Source organism: Schistocerca serialis, chromosome 4, assembly GCF_023864345.2.
Source record: "Schistocerca serialis cubense isolate TAMUIC-IGC-003099 chromosome 4, iqSchSeri2.2, whole genome shotgun sequence".
In the NCBI taxonomy this organism is placed as follows: Eukaryota; Metazoa; Arthropoda; class Insecta; order Orthoptera; family Acrididae; genus Schistocerca; species Schistocerca serialis.
In genome coordinates this window covers 693146793-693170725 of record NC_064641.1, presented here as the reverse complement: position 1 = coordinate 693170725, position 23933 = coordinate 693146793, and the positions used below count along the sequence as shown (strand labels likewise).

General features: G+C 42.5%; 1 protein-coding gene across 2 annotated transcripts in view; it reads left to right on the top strand.

The window, feature by feature from the left end:
* Positions 1-23933, top strand: part of LOC126473196 (collagen alpha-1(XVIII) chain-like) — a 646928-nt gene that overhangs the window by 554459 nt on the left and 68536 nt on the right. For both annotated transcript variants that reach the window (XM_050100092.1, XM_050100091.1), the window contains exons 17-18: positions 6724-6810; positions 17758-17888. In XM_050100092.1, coding sequence (XP_049956049.1) covers positions 6724-6810; positions 17758-17888 — 218 coding nt within the window. The remainder of the gene's footprint in view (positions 1-6723; positions 6811-17757; positions 17889-23933) is intronic.

Here is a 23933-nt window from a genome sequence, read left to right as displayed (position 1 = left end):
GGAAAAACAAGGGTGCCAGGTTCGTTAAGGTTGAGCGGAATCTTCAAGAAGCGATGGTACACATGAAGACATCTAGGACTATGATCTTCTGTAGCAGAAACTTGAAACACATCATCCTTTCCAGTAAAAGGTAAAGCTAAAAACTGACAAGGCGTAATGAAGAAAAAAAGCAGGCTCACAAAAAACGAATGTGAGAGTAATGGACACAGTGTTGTTGTTGTTGTGGTCTTCAGTCCTGACACGTCTGATGCAGCTCTCCATGCTACTCTATCCTGTGCAAGCTTCTTCATCTCCCAGTACCCACTGTAGCCTACATCCTTCTGAATCTGCTTAGTGTATCCATCTCTTGGTCTCCCTCTACGATTTTTACCCTCCACGCTGCTCTCCAATACTAAATTGGTGATCCCTCGATGTCTCAGAACATGTCCTACCAACCGATCCCTTCTTCTAGTCAAGCTGTGCCACAAGCTCCTCTTCTCCACAGTGTAAAGTGCAGGAAAAGGCACGGTTGAAGTAACGTGGTCCTTGGCTGGCCGAAACAAAAAAAGTAGAAAATTGCAAAAGAGAGGAAAACTGAAAAAAATACACATAAATGTGTGTGAAATCTTATGGGGCTTAACTGCTAAGGATTCGAACCTCCGGCAGTGGAAGCTGTACGAACCGTGGCAAGGCGCCCAAGACCGTGTGACTACTCCGCACAGCACTGTCAGTGGGTTGACATAGGAACTGGTAGGTTTAGACTGCTACGAAAACCCATGTTCAGCTAAGTTCGCTGAAGAGTTTACTCCGAAACACTTAAGTCGGCACCTGCATTGTACTCTGCTGTCAGATCTGCTGTACATCACTGCTATTATTTCTTTATAACAGCAAGTCCCCGACGGCCATGTTCTGTGATGAGGTGTGTATGTTCAGCACCTCGTCGCCTGCTAGTGGTTTCAGAGTTCTTCAGACCTTTTCCATAAATGCTCACGACAGTAGCGTGCGAACAACCGACCAGCATCACCGTTTCCTAGAGACTCGTTCCCAGGCGCCGAGCCATAACAGTCTATGCTTAGTCAGAGTCGCTTACGTCAGTGGATTGTTGCCCATATCATCGCTAAAATGATACCATATTCGACTTTTTTCTGCTTATATAGTTTCCTTACCGCGTCACGTACGGGTCACACGACCAGGTAACATGTACGTCTGCCCTTATATTCGTCATGGGATCTATGCGACCAAATCACTCGTCACAGCTTACCCAAAAATGAGGCGTACTGTCATGCCGTAGATGGCAGTGTACATGAAGTGCGTAGAACATCGCACATGAACACCTATTATGTGAGAGAGGCAGTATAGACTGCTTGATTTATGTAGTTACACTGGTGGATGTAAAACGTGCTACATCTGGGAATTCTATACTTCAGTAATATAATACGTTTAAATGCTTCGGTTGTTATTGCCCATAAAAATTGTTAACCTTATAAGTTCCCGCCTCCTTGGAGATTATAAGGGTTAATTAATTATTATTGTGTTACAATCCTCTTGTTGTAGTTGGCCGTGTATATCAAGACTTCGTTATTGTTAAATGCAATGGTGTGGTACTAACTGATGGAGACGCATTAAGAACTGGTAAAATTTAATTTATTTCCTTTATCACACTGCACAAACATAAACACACTATTATTCAAACTGTGTGCCACTACTGTTAAACACAGAGATAAATCCTTCGCTACGCAACCGCCTTTGGCTCACACAGCCTACACCTTCCACAGCCTCTCAACAACTGCCTCTGCTTTCGACTCTCTGCGCCACAGGGCATTGTCGCCCTCCAAAGAACAACCACTTACAGATACTACACACCAGTACCCTCACAACCTGAAATGTACTCTTCGGGCGGAACAGGATGGGGAAGTAGGGAGTAGTGTTTCGTTCTGCCCAGTCATTCTTCGATGCAAGTTGATTTCAAATCGTTTACGAATAACTAACGCAACACATTTGTTTTTCTGAGAGAAGGGTAGTTTTATTCAGGATTCCAACACATCACATTATTCCCCATTCTTTTGGCTACAAAATCCTATTTTTAAACGCAATCTCCTTTCAAAGCGACAGCGTTATCCTACCTTACTGGGAAGGTCCGTATGCCCGCATGTACACTCTACTGGTCCGTGTCGGAGCCATCCTCCCCATCATTCACGTACTGATTGCTGCGGAGTACAGCCTTCCTCGGCCAAACATCTGGAAGTCTGAAAGTGAGAGATGAGGATAAACAGTTCAATTGAGTTTGATGACGATGTTCAACAACAAAAAGTCACGATCAGCCTCGTAACGCGCAAGGTGTTCCTTTATTGCTCTTTATGGACTTCTGTTACGCGGCGAGGAACCTAGCGTGCACACACATTTGGTGGACGAGTGTGTCAACACTACCAACAGAGACGTACAGGTAAACATCGAGCCGTTTGACTGTGATCCGCCGATTACCTCGAATGAGTGTGTCCGCACGTTCCAACATCCCAGTCCGCAGCTCGTGGCCTAGTGGGTAGCTGGGTGGTAACGTACTCGTCTCCCATGCAAGTGGGCCCGGGTTCGATTCCCGGCCGGGTTGGAGATTTTCTCCGTTCGCAGACTGGGTGTTCTGTTGTCCTCATCATCATTCCATCCTCATCACCGGCGCACAAGTGACCCAGTGTGCCGTCAAATGAAAGACTTGCTCTTGACAGCCGAACTTCCCCAGATGGGGCTTCCTGGCCAATGTTGCCACACCCTCATTTCCATAGCCGGGACGGTAGCTCAGCGTGCTCGGAGAGAGCTGGCTGGTCTCTGTAATAAAAAACCTGAGTGGAAGTGTCACCAACGAACTTCAACGGATGTAATGTCACATCCTCTACGACCAAATACAACGAACAATAACGGACAAAATGAAAAAAGTGGCTAACGTTGCTACCTCTGGATCACGGGGTTCCGGATTCGAGTTCCGGCCGGATTGCGGATTTTCTCTGCCCCAGTTACTGGGTGTTTGTGTTGTCCTCACCATTTCATCATCATCATTCGCGACAGCGGCTAGATTGAACTGTGTAAAAATTGGACTCTGTAAAAATTGGGACTTTGTACGGTCGCTGAAGACCGCGCCCCACAAACTAAACATCTTCATCATCATCCAACATTCCAGGAGTCTCAACTGTGTGCGGCCGGCCGATATGCAGGACCTCGGGCAGGTTTGCGCGATGTTATTGCAATGGTGACAGACGCCTCACCCAACAACCCGTCGGGCTTTCGTTCACTGCTAGGTCTCCTTAGACATTCTGCAAATGCCTATGAATATGTGTGATGCTCTGGTTTTCCTCCAAAAGAAACTCAATGACAGCTCTCTGCTTCGAACGCCCCTTCGTTACAGACGCCACTTCACCGGTTGCGTATCGCGCGGTCACCTATCGGAACTTCATGAAACTACAGGGACTGAAGCGGTAATATTCGGCGATGTCCCACATTTCCGCATTTTTTCAACCGAAACTGGCCGAGAACAAAATTGTTGCATTACTTATTGAACGCCCCTGGTATTTCTTTTTTTCCCCTATTTTTTCCAAATGGTGTTAACTTACATTAGAAAGAATGATAGACAGCACTGGGTCGTTAATTCGATGGAAATGGTAGTTTAAGCAGTTGTATGTGCTGAAATGGGAGATTTTGAGGCATCTAAGGAGTTTGATGTATCCAAACCAACGTTGGAAAGATATGTTCGTCAAGTTAAGAATAATACCAACTATGAAGTTAGCAAATCAGATGGAAAATTTAAAAATGTGTTCACTACAGAACAAGAATACGAGCTGTTAGCATAGTGTAGTCAATGGAAAACAGACTCTTTAGGCCAACGATGAAACAGCTCATTGTCTGATCATTAGCCTATCCATTTGCAGAAAGAATTGGCTTACCACACAGATTTGACAAAGAAACGTGGCTAGCTGGGCAGGACTGGATTTTAGGAGTTAGTACTATGTATCCTGTATTGTCTATTCGCAAGCCAGAATGCTGCATGAGCGATGGAATTCAATGAAGTAACAGTAACAGTAACTTGGTATTAAGCATTAAAAATAATTATACATTTTTTAAAATGACATTACAATATTTTCTTATTGTTTACGAATTTTTAAGATTCAATTTTCCTTACTTTAAGATGATATTCCCAATAATTTCAACGTTTATGCAATAATTTCACAACAAAGTTGCCTTACCCCTTTCTGCCACGTGGGTGAGTCAGAAAGGGAAATATGGAAGCATTTCTTTGAAAAAATATTAAAAATAACATTCAGTTTTCACTGATTTCCAAATAAGGGACGTTAAGTTATGCTACAAGGTGATATTTTTATTTCTTTAAGAAGTTACTTATTGTGTTCCTTTATTTTACAATAATTGTTAGACATTAAGTATCATGTTCCGCTCCGATTTTCCCTACTTTTTAAATAAAAGTTCGGTCATTTGTCTTTGGCTGCTTTCAAGGCCAGTACCACAATGTTGGGCATGATTATTCTTCTATAAACGAAATCATCGTCTAAATATATTACACATAGTTACATAATGCAGGTGTCACAGCTTAAAAAAGAGAACATATTCACGAAGTGTCTGCCAAAATAAAACATACATTGAATAAATGTGCCATAAAATGATCAGCAAAAACAGTTGTTAGATGTGCAAGCACATTCCATTGAAGACCCACCTACGTGATTTGCGTTTTGACAATGTTCCATTACTTCTTGTGGTCGGAGTCACACGCGAATCTTTCCGTGAGATCTAACTGAACTGTATCATCATGCCAGGTTACGTCTTGACAGAGCTGTAAATACGGACGCTTATCGCTGTCACATCCAAGTCACAAGTACGTCTTGTGTGTCGTACGTTTAAAATTAGTGCAGTCTGAGGCACGTCCCTTGCCATTTATCAAGGACGATTCTGCTTTTGCGCCGTTGGTCATGGTCATTATGAACACGGTCAGAGCTGTTATGCTTCATCGTCTCCGTGTCCTAGGCGTTAGTGTTGCTAGCTACTGACGTGTAAGTCTGGGGGTTCGATTTCCGGTGACTATCTGAGATTGTTCTCTCGTAGAATGATCTGAAACTCGGTTCATTCGCCTATGTGATAATAAATGAAGGGCTTATTTCAAAGTAGTACAAGGGCATTTTTGTTCTTTCTGAGCTACAGAGTCCTAAAGTTAAATGAGTGCTGAAAAACCTGCAGTTGAGATACCAGAAACACTCAAGTATATATACTCGAATATTTCTGGTATCTCAACTGCAGATTTTTCCGCGCTCATTTAACTTTAGGAGTCTGTATCTCAGAATGAACAAAAATGGACTTGTACCGCTATTGAAATAAGCCCTTCAAATGGGAGTAGCCTAACTACATCTACATCTACATACATACTCCGCAATCCACTATACGGTGCGTGGCGGAGGGTACCTGGTACCACAACTAGCATCTTCTCTCCCTTTTCCACTCCCAAACAGAAGAAGGGAAAAATGACTGCCTATATGCCTCTGTACGAGCCCTAATCTCTCTTATCTTATCTTTGTGGTCTTTCCGCGAAATATAAGTTGGCGGCAATAGAATTGTACTGCAGTCAGCCTCAAATGCTGGTTCTCTAAATTTCCTCAGTAGCGATTCACGGAAAGAACGTCTCCTTTCCTCCAGAGACTCCCACCCGAGTTCCTGAAGCATTTCCATAACACTCGCGTGATGATCAAACCTACCAGTAACAAATCTAGCAGCCCGCCTCTGAATTGCTTTTATGTCCTCTCTCAATCCGACATGATAGGGATCCCAAACGCTCGAGCAGTACTCAAGAATAGGTCGTATTAGTGTTTTATAAGCAGTCTCCTTTACAGATGAACCACATCTTCCCAAAATTCTACCAATGAACCGAAGACGACTATCCGCCTTCCCCACAACTGCCATTACGTGCTTGTCCCACTTCATATCGCTCTGCAATGTTACGCCCAAATACTTAATCCACGTGACTGTGTCAAGCGCTACACTACTAATGGAGTATTCAGACATTACGGGATTCTTTTTCCTATTCATCTGCATTAATTTACATTTATCTATATTTAGAGTTAGCTACCATTCTTTACACCAATCACAAATCCTGTCCAAGTCATTTTGTATCCTCCTACAGTCACTCAACGACGACACCTTCCCGTACACCACAGCATCATCAGCAAACAGCCGCACATTGTTGTCCACCCTATCCAAAAGATCATTTTTGTAGATAGAAAACAACAGCGGACCTACCACACTTCACTGGGGCACTCCAGATGATACCCTCACCGCCAATGAATACTCACCATCGAGGACAACGTATTGGGTTCTATATATGTTGAGAAACTGATACGCAAGCCGCCGATGTTGCGTCAGATCGAGACGCTAAGTGTGACACGATATTTGCTCTGGTGCTCATTATGGAAAATGAATTGCTTCATTTAGGTTACCTCGGTATGTTCTTCAAGTAGTGAGCTGGAGCGTGTTGGGCTGCGACCAGAATACGCATTCTTTCCTTACCTTTCGATGTAGACTGAAGATAGAACTTCCAATAAGTTTGAAACTGCAGATGATTCGCAGTGACAGATATATGATACTTCTTCGGCTCGACTGGAGGAACACACTGACCACTTAATGTTAAACTGTCATTATCTCTTACTGAATGATTTGTTCTCTTGTACAGCGTACTGGAATGACACATCGGACATGTTGCAGGTGAACCCGGAGCGCCTGGCTTGCAGGGTCCTCCAGGGCCCCCGGGACCAGCGCTGGAACCTCCCAGCTTCAATGAGGTAGCACCAGGTGAGCACAGCCAACCTCAGCTCTGACTGCTGACACCAGCCTAGTGTTGGTTCATGCTTTTTATTTACTTTCTTTATTTGTTTTTATCCATAAGAGATGCTCTGTGTCCGAAAGGTCTATGGTCTCGTGGACTTGTAAAAATTTTAGGCTTCTAAGTCATTTCAGTTAAAATGTACGCCCATATTTTGATACTCGGAAACTCACTCATCAAAATCTATAGGGTACTACCTGTTGACCTAGAATAGTGAAATTTGCCCGAAGACGCACAGTTTCACATTACAAGTAAAGGAAAAAAATCGGAAAAATTTTAATATGTACTTAATCACACGAAAAGAATATTTTTTATTATTTTTTATCAGTCTCTTTGTCTATCCGTCTGTTAAGACCCCTTTTCCTCTGGAATAGGTTGACATATCAAGTTCATATTTATGTCGCATACTAAAGTCTATGATCCTTTGGTGGTCTGAAACATTTAAGATCCTAAGTCAGTTCGATCAAAAGATCTGACTGTTTCCGCCACATATTTTGAAACTCTCAAACACACTCATCAAAATCTGTAGGATACTTCCGGTTGACATGGAGTCATGAAATTCAGCAAGAAGCAAAGTTTGACAGTAGAGATACATGAAAAAATCGAAAAGCTGGTAATGTCACGGAAAAAAATTGTCATTTTTTTATCCGTCTGTGTGTTTGTCTGTCTGTGAAGACTCTTTTTTCTTGTAAACAGGTTGGCGTACAAACTTCAAAATTATGTCGTCAAGGTCTATGGTCCCTTTGTGGTGTAGAAAGTTTAAGCTCATAAGTCAATGTAATCAAATCATACGGCCATTCATGTCACTGATTTTGACACTCGCGAACTCACTCAGCAAAACCCATAGGGTACTCCCCTTTGACGTAGTATCATCAAACCTGATAAGAAACAAGTAAAACAAAATCCTGAAAATTGTTAAATTGTATCACATGAAAATATCTTTCTGCCATTAGAACATACATTGCATTCATCATCCGTCAAAACCATAATAGACAAACGTTACCGCAAGGAAACATAAAATGTAAGTCGTAGTAATGATATAGTAACTAAATAAAAAATATTTTATTAAATCTTCTATATCTATGTATATAAACTGAAGTCCCTGCTCACTTCTTTTTTTATGTCCTCTGTAGTCCGAGGAACTACTGTAGAGACTTTGATTCGGTCTTCGAATTCCAAAAATGTTCAAATGTGTGTGAATTTCTAAGGGACCAAACTGCGGAGGTAATCGGACCCTAGACTTACACACTACTTAAACTAACTTATGCTAAGAACGACACACACACACCCATGCCTGAGGGAGGACTCGAACCTCCGACGGGGCTTCGAATTCCCTGGACCGATATCTTGCCAGTATCTCTACAGAAAACAGGCAAAAATTGTTGAGATTCTCGATTCCCAGGATGGATGAAATACACTGAAGCGCCAAAGCAACTGGTATAGGCACGCGTATTCAAATACAGAGATATTTAAACAGACAGAGAAAGGCGCTGCGGTCGGCAACGCCTATATAAGAAAACAACTGTCTGACGCAGTTGTTAGATCGGTTACTGCTGCTGGAATGGCAGATTATCAAGATTTAAGTGAGTTTGAACGTGGTGTTATATTTGTCGCACAGCATCTCCGAGGTAGCGATGAAGTGGGGACTTTCCCGTACGACCATTTCACGAGTGTACCGTGAATAGCAGGAATCCGGTAAAACATCAAATCTCCGACATCGCTGCGTCCGAAAAAAGATCCCGCAAGAACGGGATGAACGTCGACTGAAGAGAATCGTTCAACGCGACAGAAGTCAAGCCCTTCCGCAAATTTGCTGCAGATTTCAATGCTAGGCCATCAAAACGAGTCAGCGTGGAACCATTCAATGAAGCATCATCGACATGGGCTTTCGGAGCCGAAGGCCCACTCATGTACCCTTGATGACTGCACGACACAGAGCTTTACGCCTCGCCTGGGCCAGTCAACGTCGTCATTGGACTGTTGATGACTGGAGACATGTTGCCTGGTCGGGCGAGTCTCGTTTCAAATTTTATCGAGCAGATGGACGTGTACGGGTTGTAACCTCCCCACAAAAAAATTGTAATTAATAATTATTATGGATAGCGATTCTAATTTTAGTGTAACCTCAGAACAAAATTGGTTCCCATTTATAACCTCCCTACAGAAATTCATTCACATTTAACCTCCACACAAAATTTGTTTCCCATTTAATGTAAGCTCGAAGCAGAAAAATTCCTAAACCTCGTAATAAAAAATAAATTCAGTAACCTGGTAGAATTTGGACGACAGCAGCGCTGCGTCATGGCCCTGTAATATCATTCTGAATAAAAAAGGAAAAATTCTTACCTCAATAAAAACGGCGAATATGTCTGCTCTTATATAAAATTTTTCCGGGACAGCTCTGTGCAATGCTGGCCGATAGATTTGTCATTTATGAAAGGAAGCAACTGATTTTTCTTTTGCAACAATAGGAATGATCATGGATTGAAGAAATTAGTAAATTCTTTAAATTGAAATGAATGTTTGTTAGAAATTACTTTATATCACGAAGATTATTATTAGGACATTTTAAAAGATTTACATGGGACTTCACATAACATTACTAGATATGCGCGAGGCTGCTTTTTACCTTATACAATAATACTCAGGCTCCGGCATCGCTGCACCGCGACCGGCCCAGCCAACATGATATACCAGACTGGACTGACAAGCGCAGACAGGCGACTGCTCGCTAGAAACAACTTACTGCTACTGCTACACAGTTCGTACTGCAGTCAACACTGCTCTTTGGTCTCAGATTCTCTTATAGCTTACATATCGCAGGCAGCACATACCTCTTACAGGGTATGAAAACAACCTCATGAATGCATGGAGCCTGTATGTCAGCAGGGGACTGTTCAGGCTGGTGGAGGACCTGTAATGATGTGGGGCATGTGCACTTGAAGTGACATGGGGCCCCTGATACGTCTAGATACGACTCTGACACGTGACACGTACGTAAACATCCTGTCCTGTCACTGGCATCCATTTATGTCCATTGTGCATTCCGACTGGCTTGAGCAATTCCAACAGGACAATGCGACACCCCAAACGTCCAGAATTGCTACCGAGTAGCTCCAGGAACACTCCTGAGTTTTAAACGCTTCCGCTGGCCACCAAACTCCCCAGACATGAACATTATTGAGCATATCTGGGATGCCTTGCAACGTGCTGTGCAGAAGATTTCTCCACCCCTCGTGCTCCTACAGATTTATGGACAGCCCTGCAGGATTCATGGTGTCACCTCCAGCACCACTTCAGACATTAGTCGAGGCCGTGCCACGTTGTGTTGCGGCACTTCTGAGTGCTTGCGTGGACCCTATCCGGTATCACGCAGGTGTACCAGTTTCTTTGACTCTTCAGTGTATATTTGTTGTTGTATCTGCTCGTGACTGGCAACAATTCTTGTGTAATTAAAAGCAGTCTGTACTCGGAGGCCACCTTGTACTTTAATCAAGTCAGCTATAAGATATTTTCTAGGCGAAAATTCGAGTGTAACTTGACAATGCAATACAATGTTCCTCAGTGAGTGCTAACAATAGCCCTTTACGGTTAACAAAAGATCTACATATTCAGAAGCTGAACTTCACCTGCAATACCGCTTGAAGCAATAGAATGTAGGCAACTGGCCGTGGAATGTAGAATCGAGACTTGCAAATTCCAAGGCCACAATTCCTGGCTGCTGCGATGGGAACCTACCCATAGCTCTTATTATCTATACTTTTTCTCACTCTTTCTGTAGTTTAGCTAGATGTACTCAATTTTTCCCCATAGTTTATACCTTTGTATTAAGTAGTAGTAAGCTGCAGAAAACACTAACAGGATTATCACTCTTTCAGTTATTGTTGCACTATCAAATAACGCAATGTACACAACTTGTGAGTGACTACGTCAACTGTGTATCATTTCACTGTTGTAATTACAGTTGTTAGTTTGTAATTAATGGAATGTAGGGTTCAGCACAGTATCTAGACGACTGGCAACAACGTCCATCCACCGAATAACGGCTGGCAATAATCGCTGTGCAGAAAACAGATTTTTATGACTGAAATCATTGCCGCCATTTGATGTAATTTCTTTTTAAATTATTTATTTTTTTACTACCGCGATTTCGGCTGTAGAGCCATTTTCAAGTTCAATTGTGAAAAATAGTCGGTAAATATCAGATACCTATATCTGAATTACATATCGTCGTCAAAAACAAACATACGTGGAATGTATACGAGTCGTTTCATATTACAATCTGAGTGCTAATTAAAACAAGGATTACAGGCCACATAATGGTAGACATACTTTAAAGTTCTGTGGTATGACTAGACCAATACAGTGCTGTGGTATTCACGATCAGTTTTGGACGCATATAGTCCATTCTTCTGGAACACTTTCTTGATTCGAAGTTAAAAATATGAGTTTATATATACGTTTGTTTAAAGTAATACCGCCTCTCTTTAGCGGCTCGGCAGTTATTCGATCATTTCCTGGAGATTTGTGATATTTTTGATAATTCACCACTTTCTATACTGCTACAAGAGTGGGCTCTTCTGTTAATGGTTCTACAGCAGGGCATATGCGTTGTTTCACATTGATATGGTCTCCTCCAACTTTTATTTAAAATATTCCCTCCGTCCGTCCAGCACTTTCCACATGCCTGTCAGCAGGAATCCATCTTCCTTGCCGCCTATTACATTAAGTTTGTACCCTTGTGTTCGTATTTTTAATTTCTTATAAAACTTTCTATTCTCATTCCTATTAAGTACTTTTTTTAAGCCTTTTTAAGGCATCTCTTTTCTTTCTTCCGCGTACACTTGCTGCTTCTATCCTCTTTTCGTTATACTGAAAGGTTCCTTCTGTTTAGTTATGCATCGTTACCTTTTTGTATCTCTCTTCCTCTGTTTCCTTCTCTCTATACTAGAGCGTGCCGGTAGTGTGGCCTCATTGACACGTGCTTGCTCGTTTGATACATTGCTCGGAAGGATTGAATTTAAGGAGCCGGCCCAACGTTTAGTTAAATGATCTGATGATTATTATGTTAATATTGCGCAACGGATAACGCGGGGGAGGGCTCAAACAACCAAGTGGGCAAGTCAGTAAAGGCCACGCTCTATCATGATCTATAAGGGCACCACTTTGTTGGTAACATTCCTCTCTATTCAGGACTGGGGTTTGTAATGATCATTAAATTCATGACATTGCTCTCGACACAGGACTGGGGTTTGTAATGACCACTAAATCCATGACACCCATTTTATAGGTCATTTATTGTCTAGATCCCAGAAATTTTACAAACTTAATATGACATTTATTATCTATATTCCCCAAAACTTTACAAATTTAATAATTGCAGCAAACAAAGTCAAGTCAAATATCTTCTAGTTTTGTCTCGCACTGAAGATGCTTAAACTAATAGACATCTCGTTTCTACTTAAGTACTGGGAAAGAGGATGGGTCTACGTTGCTGCGCTTGTGGTCTGTCTGCTGGGACAGTGATCGAAATTCGCACCCAAGATTACTACTAGGACCGAATAACAAAAATTCTCTTTGGCGGAAAAACTGGGGAACAAAGCAGACACAAACATCTCCCATATTAACAAAAGAAAGCAAATTCTTAAAAAATAAAACATCCTGTGAAATACAGCACACGCAAATGATCAGTTAACAGCACACATAAGCATCCTCACCTTAACTAATTTCCAAGAACGAACTGGTAGCTCGCTGGTAGTGCAGTTCTGCACCACGTGGGTGACCGATACCAACAGCTAATTTCTTTGTACTCACCCCTCTGTTCGTTCTTGCTTTCCATACTATACAATCATTCACACGCTCAACCTATTCTTTATCAAAGTAGTTAGGACGTGCTGCTTGCAAACGGGGGTTAAAAAGGAACCGTGAACAAAATTTATGAGATGGCCTAGAAAAATTTTACGTCACACGCTTAGAACCTTAAGTCACACACGTATCTCCTATCAGGTTTCACACGGAATCGTCATCCAAATTACTCATCAGCCGTTACGACCACGTGTTAACTAGGTGGGGTAAGGCCCCAGGTTACTTTAACATTGCAAAAAAAAAAAAAAAAAAAATACTGCTTCTGAAAGTGAAACTATACAATTTTTTAGAGCTATTGCTGCTCTCGTGTGCTGAAGGCACCAAGTAATTGCAACACTATAAAGGGATAACGCGAGCCCCCATGCTCGCCTCTGAAAAAGAAACCCTAACTGAAAACTTTAATTGTAAAGGCAAAATTTCTAAAAAAAAAAAAAAAAAAAAAAAAAAAAAAAAAAAAAAAAAAAAGAATGAATGGCCGTAACGACACGCTAACTATTTCAATCCTTGGAAAAGAGCGGATTAGTAACAGTATAAAACATAATACCTCATCCCACGATAAAATTGGCAGCAAAGACGGAGATTGCCCTCGATTCCGTCCGCTCAGTTCAGTCGCTACCCCAAGAGTGACTATCATGGCGGCTCTCAACGGCCGTTCCCTTACATGGAGGGGAAGGGGACCTGTTACCAACCCCGCATTAACCCCTGGCAAACAGGTGCAACATCTCTGTCTTTACTCCAGGCTTACGTTGGCACCAACCGACCTACAGGGTGACCACACCTCTACCTTGGCACTACCAACAGACGAACTCTTAATACAAACCCCTACTTAATCAACCCAAGGCAACGTAGTGGGATTAGGGAAAGGAAGTGCATTTATGTAATTATGAATTGAATTAAATAAACAGATAGTACACTTCTTCACTCGAGATATCACACTGTTTAAACTAAAAAAATGTTGAAAGTATATTCAATGTAATGCAGCAAAAAAACTAATTGTAATGAGATGGAACAAACTGTTCCCTCTCAATACATAGCCCCGTTAATTCTCGTATTTCGTTGGTGACATTTTAAACTTGCTTCTTTCTTATCTTGCACCACTTGTTTACATTCATCATGATACCACACCTCATTTCTAAGTCTTCCAGATTCCCATATCACTACATCCTCTGCTACAGTTATGACATTAATCTTAATACATTCCCGTTTCTAGCCTGTGTGATTACTGTGCTCCACTGCCTGTGAATTCTATCTCAGTTTATTCTGATATTCAAAAGCTGCACCCTTATCTTCCAATTATTCAAAAATCCATTTCAGCTTTCTCATAGTTTATACGTCATAGCAATCCTTTTCCTCATTTCTGCAGCCACAAGGTAGTGGACCAATTCTGAGTTTGCTCCCCACAACAAACGTTCATACTCAGTGTTATTTGCTCATCTTTTGGATACCAAATGGTTCAAATGGCTCTGAGCACTATGCGACTTAACTTCTGAGGTCATCAGTCGCCTAGAACCTAGAACTAATTAAACCTAACTAACCTAAGGACATCACACACATCAATGCCCGGGGCAGGATTCGAACCTGCGACCGTAGCCGTCGCTCGGCTCCAGACTGTAGCTCCTAGAACCGCACGGCCACTCCGGCCGGCTTTTGGATACTACTATGTGGTCAATTTAATCTGTATCATTTGTTGCTGGAATTTTCTATTTCCCTTTATGAGTATCTTTTCGTTGGGAAATACGTGCTTATTGCCTTAAGAACAACGCCAGCTGCGAACTGGCAAGTCGCAGCCCATTACAATCATGTTCGGACATGGTTCATGCTTACCCCAGCACTGTGTCGGCAAGGACTGCTGCAGCTGAGCACGTCAAAGCGAGTCAGCCGCGCATTATGTTACCTGTAACCTTTTTTTTTAAAAAAAATCGCACTCTGATAGTAATATGAAGCGACCCATACACATGTCCACATATGTTTTGTAATACAGTACTGGCCATTAAAATTGCTACAGCAAGAAGAAATGCACTTGATAAACGGTTATTCATTGGACAAATATATTATACTAGAACTGACATGTGATTACATTTTCACGCAATTTGGGTGCATAGATCCTGAGAAATCAGTACCCAGAACAACCACTTCTGACCGTAATAACGGCCTTCATACGCCTGGGCATTGAGTCAAACAGAGCTTGGATGGCGTGTACAGGTAGGTACAGCTCCCCATGCAGCTTCAACACGATACCGCAGTTCATCAAGAGTAGTGACTGGCGTATTGTGACGAGCCAGTTGCTCGGTCACCATTGACCAAACGTTTTCAATTGATGAGAGATCTGGAGAATGTGCTGGCCAGGGCAGCAGTCGAACATTTTCTGTATCCAGAGAGGCCTGTACAGGACCTGCAACATGAGGTCGTCCATTTTCCTGCTGAAATGTAGGGTTTCGAAGGGATCGAATGAAGGGTAAAGCCACGGGTCGTAACACATCTGAAATGTAACGACCACTGTTCAAAGTGCCGTCAAAGCGAACAAGAGGTGTCGAGACGTGTAATCAGTGGCACCCCATACCATCACGCCAGGTGATACGCCAATATGGCGATGACGAATACACGCTTCCAATGTGCGTTCACCGCGATGTCGCCAAACACGGATGCGACCATCATGATGTTGTAAACAGAACCTGGATTCATCCGAAAAAAATGACGTTTTGCCATTCGTGCACCCAGGTTCATCGTTGAGTACACCATCGCAGGCGTTCCTGTCTGCGATGCAGCGTCAAGGGTAACCGCAGCCATGGTCTCCGAGCTGATAGTTCACGCTGCTCCAAGCGTCGTCGAACTGTTCATGCAGATGGTTGTTGTCTTGGAAACGTCCCCATCTGTTGGCTAAGGGATCGAGACGTGGCTGCACGATCCGTTACAGCCATGCGGATAAGATGCCTGTCATCTCGACTGCTAGTGATACGAGACCGTTGGGATCCAGCACGGCGTTCCGTATTACCCTCCTGAACCCACCGATTCCATATTCTGCTGACAGTCATTGGATCTCGACCAACGTGAGCAGCAATGTCGCGATACGATAAACCGCAATCGCGATAGGCTACAATCCGACCTTTATCAAAGTCGGAAACGTGACGGTAAGCATTTCTCCTCCTTACACGAGGCATCACAACAACGTTTAACCAGGCAACGCCGGTCAGCTGCTGTTTGTACATGAGAAATCGGTTGGAAACTTTCCTCATGTCAGCACGTTGTAGGTGTCGCCACCGGCGCCAGCCTTGTCTGAATGCTCTGAAAAGCTAGTCATTTGCATATCACAGCATCTTCTTCCTGTCGGTTAAATTTCGCGTCTGTAGCTCGCCATCTTCGTGGTGTAGCAATTTTAACGGCCAGTAGTGTATTTCAACGAGGATGTGTCATTCAGACGTGTCTGACATTTACGACTCTTTTTCACCACTGCACTTGAAAAAGACTCTACAGCCCAAATCGCGATTGTGAAAAGCTAAATAATTTTAAAAAACTTACAGGCAAATGGCGGAAATGATGACAATTATTTCATCCAGAAGGTACACTGAGGTAACAAAAGTCGTGGCATACCTCCTAATACTGTGTTGGACCTCCTCCTGCCCGGCGTGGTGCCTCAACTGGGCGCGACATGCACTTAACAAGTCGTTGGAAGTCCCCTGCAGAAATATTGAGCCATACAGCCTCTACAGCAGTCCAGAATAGCGAAAGAGCCGCCGTTAGATGATGTTGGGCACTAACTGACTTCTCGATTATACCCATAAATGTTCGATGGGATTCATGTCGGGCGATCTGAGTGGCTAAAGAATTCACTCGAATTGTCCAGAATGTTCTTCAAACCAGTCGCGAACAGTTGTGGCCTGGGGACATGACATCGTTGTTTCGGAACATGAACTCCATTAATGACTGCAAATGGTCTCCATGTCACCGAACATTATCATTTCCAGTCGATCATCGGTTCACTTGCACCAGGGGCTCAGTCAATTCCACGTAATCACAGCCCACACTATTATGGAGCCACTGCCAGCTTCCAAAGTGCCTTGTTGACAACTTGGGTCCATGGCTTTGTGGGGTCTGCTCCACACTCGAACCCTGCCGTCAGTTCTTACTAACCGAAATCGGGACTCATCTGACCAAACCACGGTTTTCCAGTCTAGTGTACAACTGATATGGTCACGAGCCCAGGAGAGGCGCTGCAGGTGATGTCGTGCTGTTAGCAAAGGCACTCACGTTGGTCGTCTGCTGCCACAGTCCATTAACGCCAAATTTCGTCGCACTGTCCTAACGGATACATTCGCCAGGCATCCCTTTGATTTCTGCCGTTATTTCACGCAGTGTTGCTTGTCTGTTAGCACTGGCAAGTCTGCGCAAACGCCGCTGCTCTCAGTCGTTAAGTGAAGTCCTTCGGCCACTGCGTTATCTTTTGTGAGAGGTAATGCCTGATATCTGGTATGCCGCGCAGGATTAGTCGAGCGGTCTGAGGCGCTGCAGTCATGGACTGTACAGCTGGTCCCGGCGGAGGTTCGAGTCCTCCCTCGGGCATGGGTGTATGTGTTTGTCCTTAGGATAATTTAGGTTAAGTAGTGTGTAAGCTTAGGGACTGATGACCTTAGTAGTTAAGTCCCTTAAGATTTCACACACATTTGAACATTTGATATCTGGTATTCTCGGCACACTCTTGGAACTATGGATCTCGGAATATTAAATTCCCTAACGATTTCCGAAACTGAATGTCTGTTAATTCCCCTCATAAACCCTACCTTTTCATGTGTATCAGCTCGGTACAAATGACAGGCACGTCAATGCAGTGCCCTTTTATACTTTTGTGTATCCCATGACTTTTCACCTCAGTGTATATTGTGACTGGGGTCCCCAACCAAGGAAAAACACCAAATAAATAAATGTTAATGTGTTACAGTGTGTAAGTGACACTTACATAAACATCCTGATTCAACCCAACTAAAGTGGGTTCCTTTATTGAGAACCTCTTCGTTAATTTGTATCTGATTTTCCATTAATCACTTTTAAATTTTCAGTTCCAGGACCGAAGGGAGACCGTGGCGATCCTGGTCCAAAAGGAGAAGTTGGAGCGCGGGGCCCTCCCGGTCACAATGGCACTGCAGGGGCCAAGGGACCTGCAGGGCCGCCCGGCACACCTGGGGCACAGGTGCGTAGTACCAACACTCCACAGTGCGCAGTGCACACCCTCCTCATGTCCTCTCTTACTCACTTAAGCTTGTTTTACACGAATGACACTGTGGTCAAAATCGACAATGCGTGTTGGTTGAGCATAGCTTTCCAGCATGTAAAGCCGGGTTCCATGTGCAAAAAACATGACGCCCCTGGCAGCCACTCGAGTGGTGTCATCGAAGTTGCGTGTGGAAGCACCCAAATAACTGTGGCGCCACTCGAGTGCCACAACAGTAAAAAACACGTTAACTTTGAGACGCCACTTTCCTTCTCCCACGACCGATTAGCGCCAGAAGAGGCCGCCATCTCTGAAGATAACTTACTGAATCTGATTGATTTCATATTCGTACTTGTATATTACGAAAATATGTAGTTTCAGCAATACAGCACATTAAAAATCTCTCCAAAATTCGTCTTTTTGAGTATGTTTTACTACAATACAATAGTAGGAGGTGCGACTTTGGTGCACAAATTTTGCCATTGCAGATAATGGTTAATGCAGTGAAAGTATATGATGTTGCTATTATACACTGCATGGATAAAATTTCTGTGTGAATAAGTAAATATTATTTAATTAGTGAAACGTTATTTGTACTTTCATAGCAGCTCACTTTATTCTAAAAACGATGAAAATTAGTGTAATACTGGCAGCATATTCAGACAATCATATTATAGTACTGGAAACTTCAATGTTCCTTAAACATTTATCCAGTGCATTGGAGAATGGAAGTAACAAGTCTTCTGGTAACAGTACTATTTTATATTAAGTGTAGCTTTTAATAAAGGGAATCAATCACATTTAGTGCACTTGCACGAAGCATATGTCCAAAATTAGGCATAGAATAAATTTATTATTTTGTCGTATTTAATTTATGTGGACTCAAGAGTGAAAATATTAGGGTTTAAACGAGTCTTTAGGGAATCGTAGAAAGCATCCAACATACAACACAAAAACTTCGAAATTGTGCTTTTGACAAAATATCGAAGTGTCACTTCTAGTTTTGCTTGAGCCACAACTGAATATTTCATATGAGTGTCGGATTTTTTAATAGAGCTTGAATCACAGCTCTACAACTACTCGAAATTAGCTTTCGTTATCCGGTAGTGTTTCACGTATGAGTCTTCGCTTACAAAGGCTACTTCCATTACTTTATGTGAAGCCACTGTGTTATGTGCGCAAAAAATTCCACTTCCAAATCCAATATTTGTGCTTTCACTTCTTTTTACTGGATTCTTGGCTCAGTTCGAATACCATAACCTAAATTACAAAACCAATGTCCCCTATGAATAGTCCCAGTCCTAGTGAGAACATTGCCACGACAGTTTTGACAGAAGCGTGTAGAAACAACACACACTGCGCCATTGTTGTAACAGCCATTATGTCAATTGCTGTTGCATATGGAAACGTGGATTACACACCTGCCATCCAAACCATAAGTGAGTTAGTGACGTCAGTAATCGGCTGACTACGCCAACAGCCATGGAGGTAAGAATAAGGGGAGATGGCGCTACGTATCCCAGCCGTACTACGTTTTGAAGCCATGGGGGCGTGGCTCGCTGCCATGACACTCTGACCAAAACATTGCCAGTGTGCTATAGCGCTGCGTGTATTATAGTCGCTAATTGCACCACATACGCATGTAACGTTATCAGATTGGTTGTTTCAAAGTTTTTGTTTAAAATAAAATCTCGTAAAGGCGAAATTCCGCGTTTCTTCTGATTAAAAATAGTTTTTAATGTAATATTACAAATAGCTAGTCTTCAATGTAAACGATACAATTTTGTTAATTCAGTAATAAACGTGTATCACAAACTAAATAATAGAAACTGAAAACTAAGTTAGCTATACCCTCCCTCCAAAGCCCCATAAATACATCTTGTTTGTAATACGTACTGGAACATTTCATTTACGTTACACTACTGGGAAACACCGTTCATTACCACCAATATTTACTGAAATACGGTACATAGAATGGCAAATCTACACAGTGTCCTGTTTAGGCATATACTTTACGCCAGTTAATGTAGTGTTAGCTTTTAATTTGGTACATGATGAAGACAAAGTGAGTTACTCAACACTTCGATTATCGACGATACGTACGTATTATACTGAAACGTGAACTTGAAAACTAAGAATTTAATTCTTTGAATTAACATACCTTTTGCAAATGTTTTGGGTGTGTATGGAAAACTGATGGTACAGCATTTTCTCGGAGCCTTACTGATGAAAGGGAAGTTCGGTCTATGTCCTCTTCTCGGAAATGCTGAGAACATATAGTGCTCCACTTAGACGCACGCCAGTTCTTCCTCCTCACGGCATTCTCCCACAGAGCTTTCCGACTTTCATTTTTAGGAAATCTAAAATCATACAGGAGAAAAACACGCTATAGTACAAGTACCGATGTAGCACACGTTCATTCACAATGAAGTTGTAAAATCACACTTAACGAGACAACTTACACATGAAATGTTATTCCCTTCGATTTCGCATCACAATCAGAACGATTCGTACATCCGAACACCACACAAGTCACCATAATAGCGCAAAATCCTTCCAAAAGCGAGCGACAAGCCTATGCACACAAGCTTACAGCAGCAATGTTTTGGTCGGATTGAGATGGCTACCCTCGGCTTCACATAGCTTCGCAGCTGTGACGTCACGGCGTCTCCCTCTATTCTTACCTCCATGCCAACAGCAGAGCTCTGAAACCCATAGCATACTAAAGATGGCGTGTGCACAGAGACACAAATGGTGACGTTGTCTAACACTGGAAATTACAACCAATTTTTGTCGTAATCACTAATTTTATAGTAACGGATTGGGTGCCTATGTGTGCACTTAATCTTTATTTTATTGTTTGCTTGCATTTCACGACGGGTTGGAAAGGTTGTATGAGGACTTGTTATTGTTCTTATGAATGTTCTTCCACAAGAGATACAGAATATCACATAACGGACATGATACGTCATTAAACCAAAGGCGTTACTTCTCACGAAATTTCAATCGCCAGCTTTCTTCTCCAAATGCGAAAATATTTTGTTGCTGTCGACCTACGTAGGGAAAAACGATTATCGCAATAAAATAAGGGAAATCAGAGCTCTCACGGAAAGATAAAGGTGTCCGTCTTTTTCCGTGATCAGTCCAAGAGGGCAGTAATAGAGAATTAGTGTGAAGGTAGTCCGATGAACCCTCTGCCAGGCACTTAAGTGTAATTTCCAGAGTAGCCATGTAGATAAAGATGCAGATTTGAAAGCAAAAAGTTATTTACATTTTACAGTTCTTTTACAGAGAAAATCCCTACAGTGAAAATACATGAAAATGAAAAAAATGACAAACATTTTAATGAAAATTGTTTCAATAGCGAAAACATCAGCTCTATTGAAGGAGAAAAAAGTTATACATGTCATTTGACATTCGTAAGGAAATCTAGACGCGAAGGGTAAGGTAAATGGGGATGTAGCTACCTTCTAACAAGGCAATATCGCCAATTTGACCTCATATTTTAAGGAGAAAGAAGCACACCTGCAAGATATCAGCCCCACAACTCGACTTCGTGAGGAGATTTGCGCCATATTGTATGCAGTTATGACATCGACCTCCTGAACGCACAGCTTTCATACCTGCGAGCGCACTTCATGTTTGTCACACGCATTTCTCCGTTGCAGCCGCTTAATGCCTGAGCGTGAAATGCTACACAGTGGAATGAGTAACGGGTTCTGTGAATTACTATTTTGTCATTGGTAGCATACTTCGCTCATTCTGTCAAATTGCTCAGTTTCTAATCTGTAGCTGGATGCAGACCTTTCTACTTCGAACTTTTTTATGTAGCGATTCATAAATGCATTCTAACGAATGAGAATGTCACTGAAATGAGTGTGTCATTAAAGAAGTAGCGTATCACTATTTAATTATTAAAATCCCTGTTGCGTGTTATTTCCATTGAATTTTAACGCTGGTACTGTTAAAGTGAAGCTGTTATTCATTTTGATTTTGAGGCTATTATATAGCTGCCGAATATCAACAGGAGAATATTGTTAAAGTAGTATTGGACGTCCACTGATCGTGACCAGGCCAAATATCTCACGAAATAAGCGTCAAACGAAAAACTACAAAGAACGAAACTTGTCAAGCTTGAAGGGGGAAACCAGATGGCGCTATGGTTGACCCGCTAGATGGCGCTGCCATAGGTCAAACGGATATCAACTGCATTTTTTTTAAATAGGAACCCCCATTTTTATTACATATTCGTGGCGTACGCAAAGAAAAATGAATGTTTTAGTTGGACCACTTTTTTCCCTTTGTCATAGATGGCGCTGTAATAGTCACAAACATATGGCTCACAATTTTAGACGAACAGTTGGTAACAGGCAGGTTTTATTTTAAATTAAAATGCCGGCCGGGGTGGCCGAGAGATTCTAGGGGCTACAGTCGGGAACCGCGCGACCGCTGCGGTCACAGGTTCGTATCCTGCCTCGGCTATGGATGTGTGTGATATCCTTACGTTAGTTAGGTTTAAGTAGTTCTAAGTTCTAGGGGACTGATGACCTCAGAATTTAAGTCCCATAGTGCTCAGAGCCATTTGAACCATTTTTTTAATTAAAATACAGAAAGTAGGTACGTTTGAACATTTTATTTCGGTTGTTCCAATGTGATACATGTACCTTTGTGAACTTATCATTTCTGAGAACGCATGCTGTTACAGCGTGATTACCTGTAAATACCACATTGATGCAATAAATGTTCAAAATGATGTCCGTCAACCTCAATGCATTTGGCGATACGTGTAACGACATTCCTCTCAACAGCGAGTAGTTCGCCTTCCGTAATGTTCGCACATGCATTGACAATGCGCTGACGCATGTTGTCAGGCGTTGTCGGTGGATCACGATAGAAAATATCCTTCAACTTTCACCACAGAAAGAAATCCGGGGACGTCAGATCCGGTGAACGTGCGGACCATGGTATGGTGCTTCGACGACCAATCCACCTGTCGTGAAATATGCTATTCAATACCGCTTCAACCGCACGCGAGCTATGTGCCAGACATCCATCATGTTGGAAGTACATCGCCAATTCCGTCATGCAGTGAAACATCTTGTAGTAACGTCGATAGAACATTACGTAGGAAATCAGCATACATTGCACCATTTAGATTGCCATCGATAAAATGGGGGCCAATTATACTTCCTCCCATAATGCCGTACCAAACATTAACCCGCCAAGGTCGCTGATGTTCCACGTGTCGCAGCCATCGTGGATTTTCCGTTGCCCAATAATGCATATTATGCCGGTTTGCGTTACCGCTGTTGGTGAATGACGCTTCGTCGCTAAATAGAACGCGTGCAAAAAATCTGCCTTCGTCCCGTAATTTCTCTTGTGCACAGTGGCAGAACTGCACACGGCGTTCAAAGTCGTCGCCATGCAATTTCTGGTGCATAGAAATATGGTACGGGTGCACTCGTTGTTGATGTAGCATTCTCAACACCGACGTTTTTGAGATTCCCGACTCTCGCGCAATTTGTCTGCTACTGATGTGCGGATTAGCCGCGACAGCAGCTAAAACACCTTCTTGGGCATCATCATTTGTTGCAGGTCGTGGTTGACGTTTCACATGTGGCACAACGCTTCCTGTTTCCTTAAATATCGAAACTATCCGGCGAACGGTTCGGACACTTGGATGATGTCGTCCAGGATACCGAGCAGCATACACAGCACACGTCCGATGGGTATTTTGATCACAATAGCCATACATCAACACGATATCGACCTTTTCCGCAATTGGTAAACGGTCCATTTTAACACGGGTAATGTATCACGAAGCAAATACCGTCCGCACTGGCGGAATGTTACATGATACCACGTACTTATACGTTTGTGACTATTACAGCGCCATGTATAACAAAGCGAAAAAAGTGGTCTAACTAAAACATTCATATTTCTTTACGTACTACACGAATATGTAATAAAAATTGAGGTTCCTATTTTTAAAAACGCAGTTGATATCCGTTTGACCTATGGCAG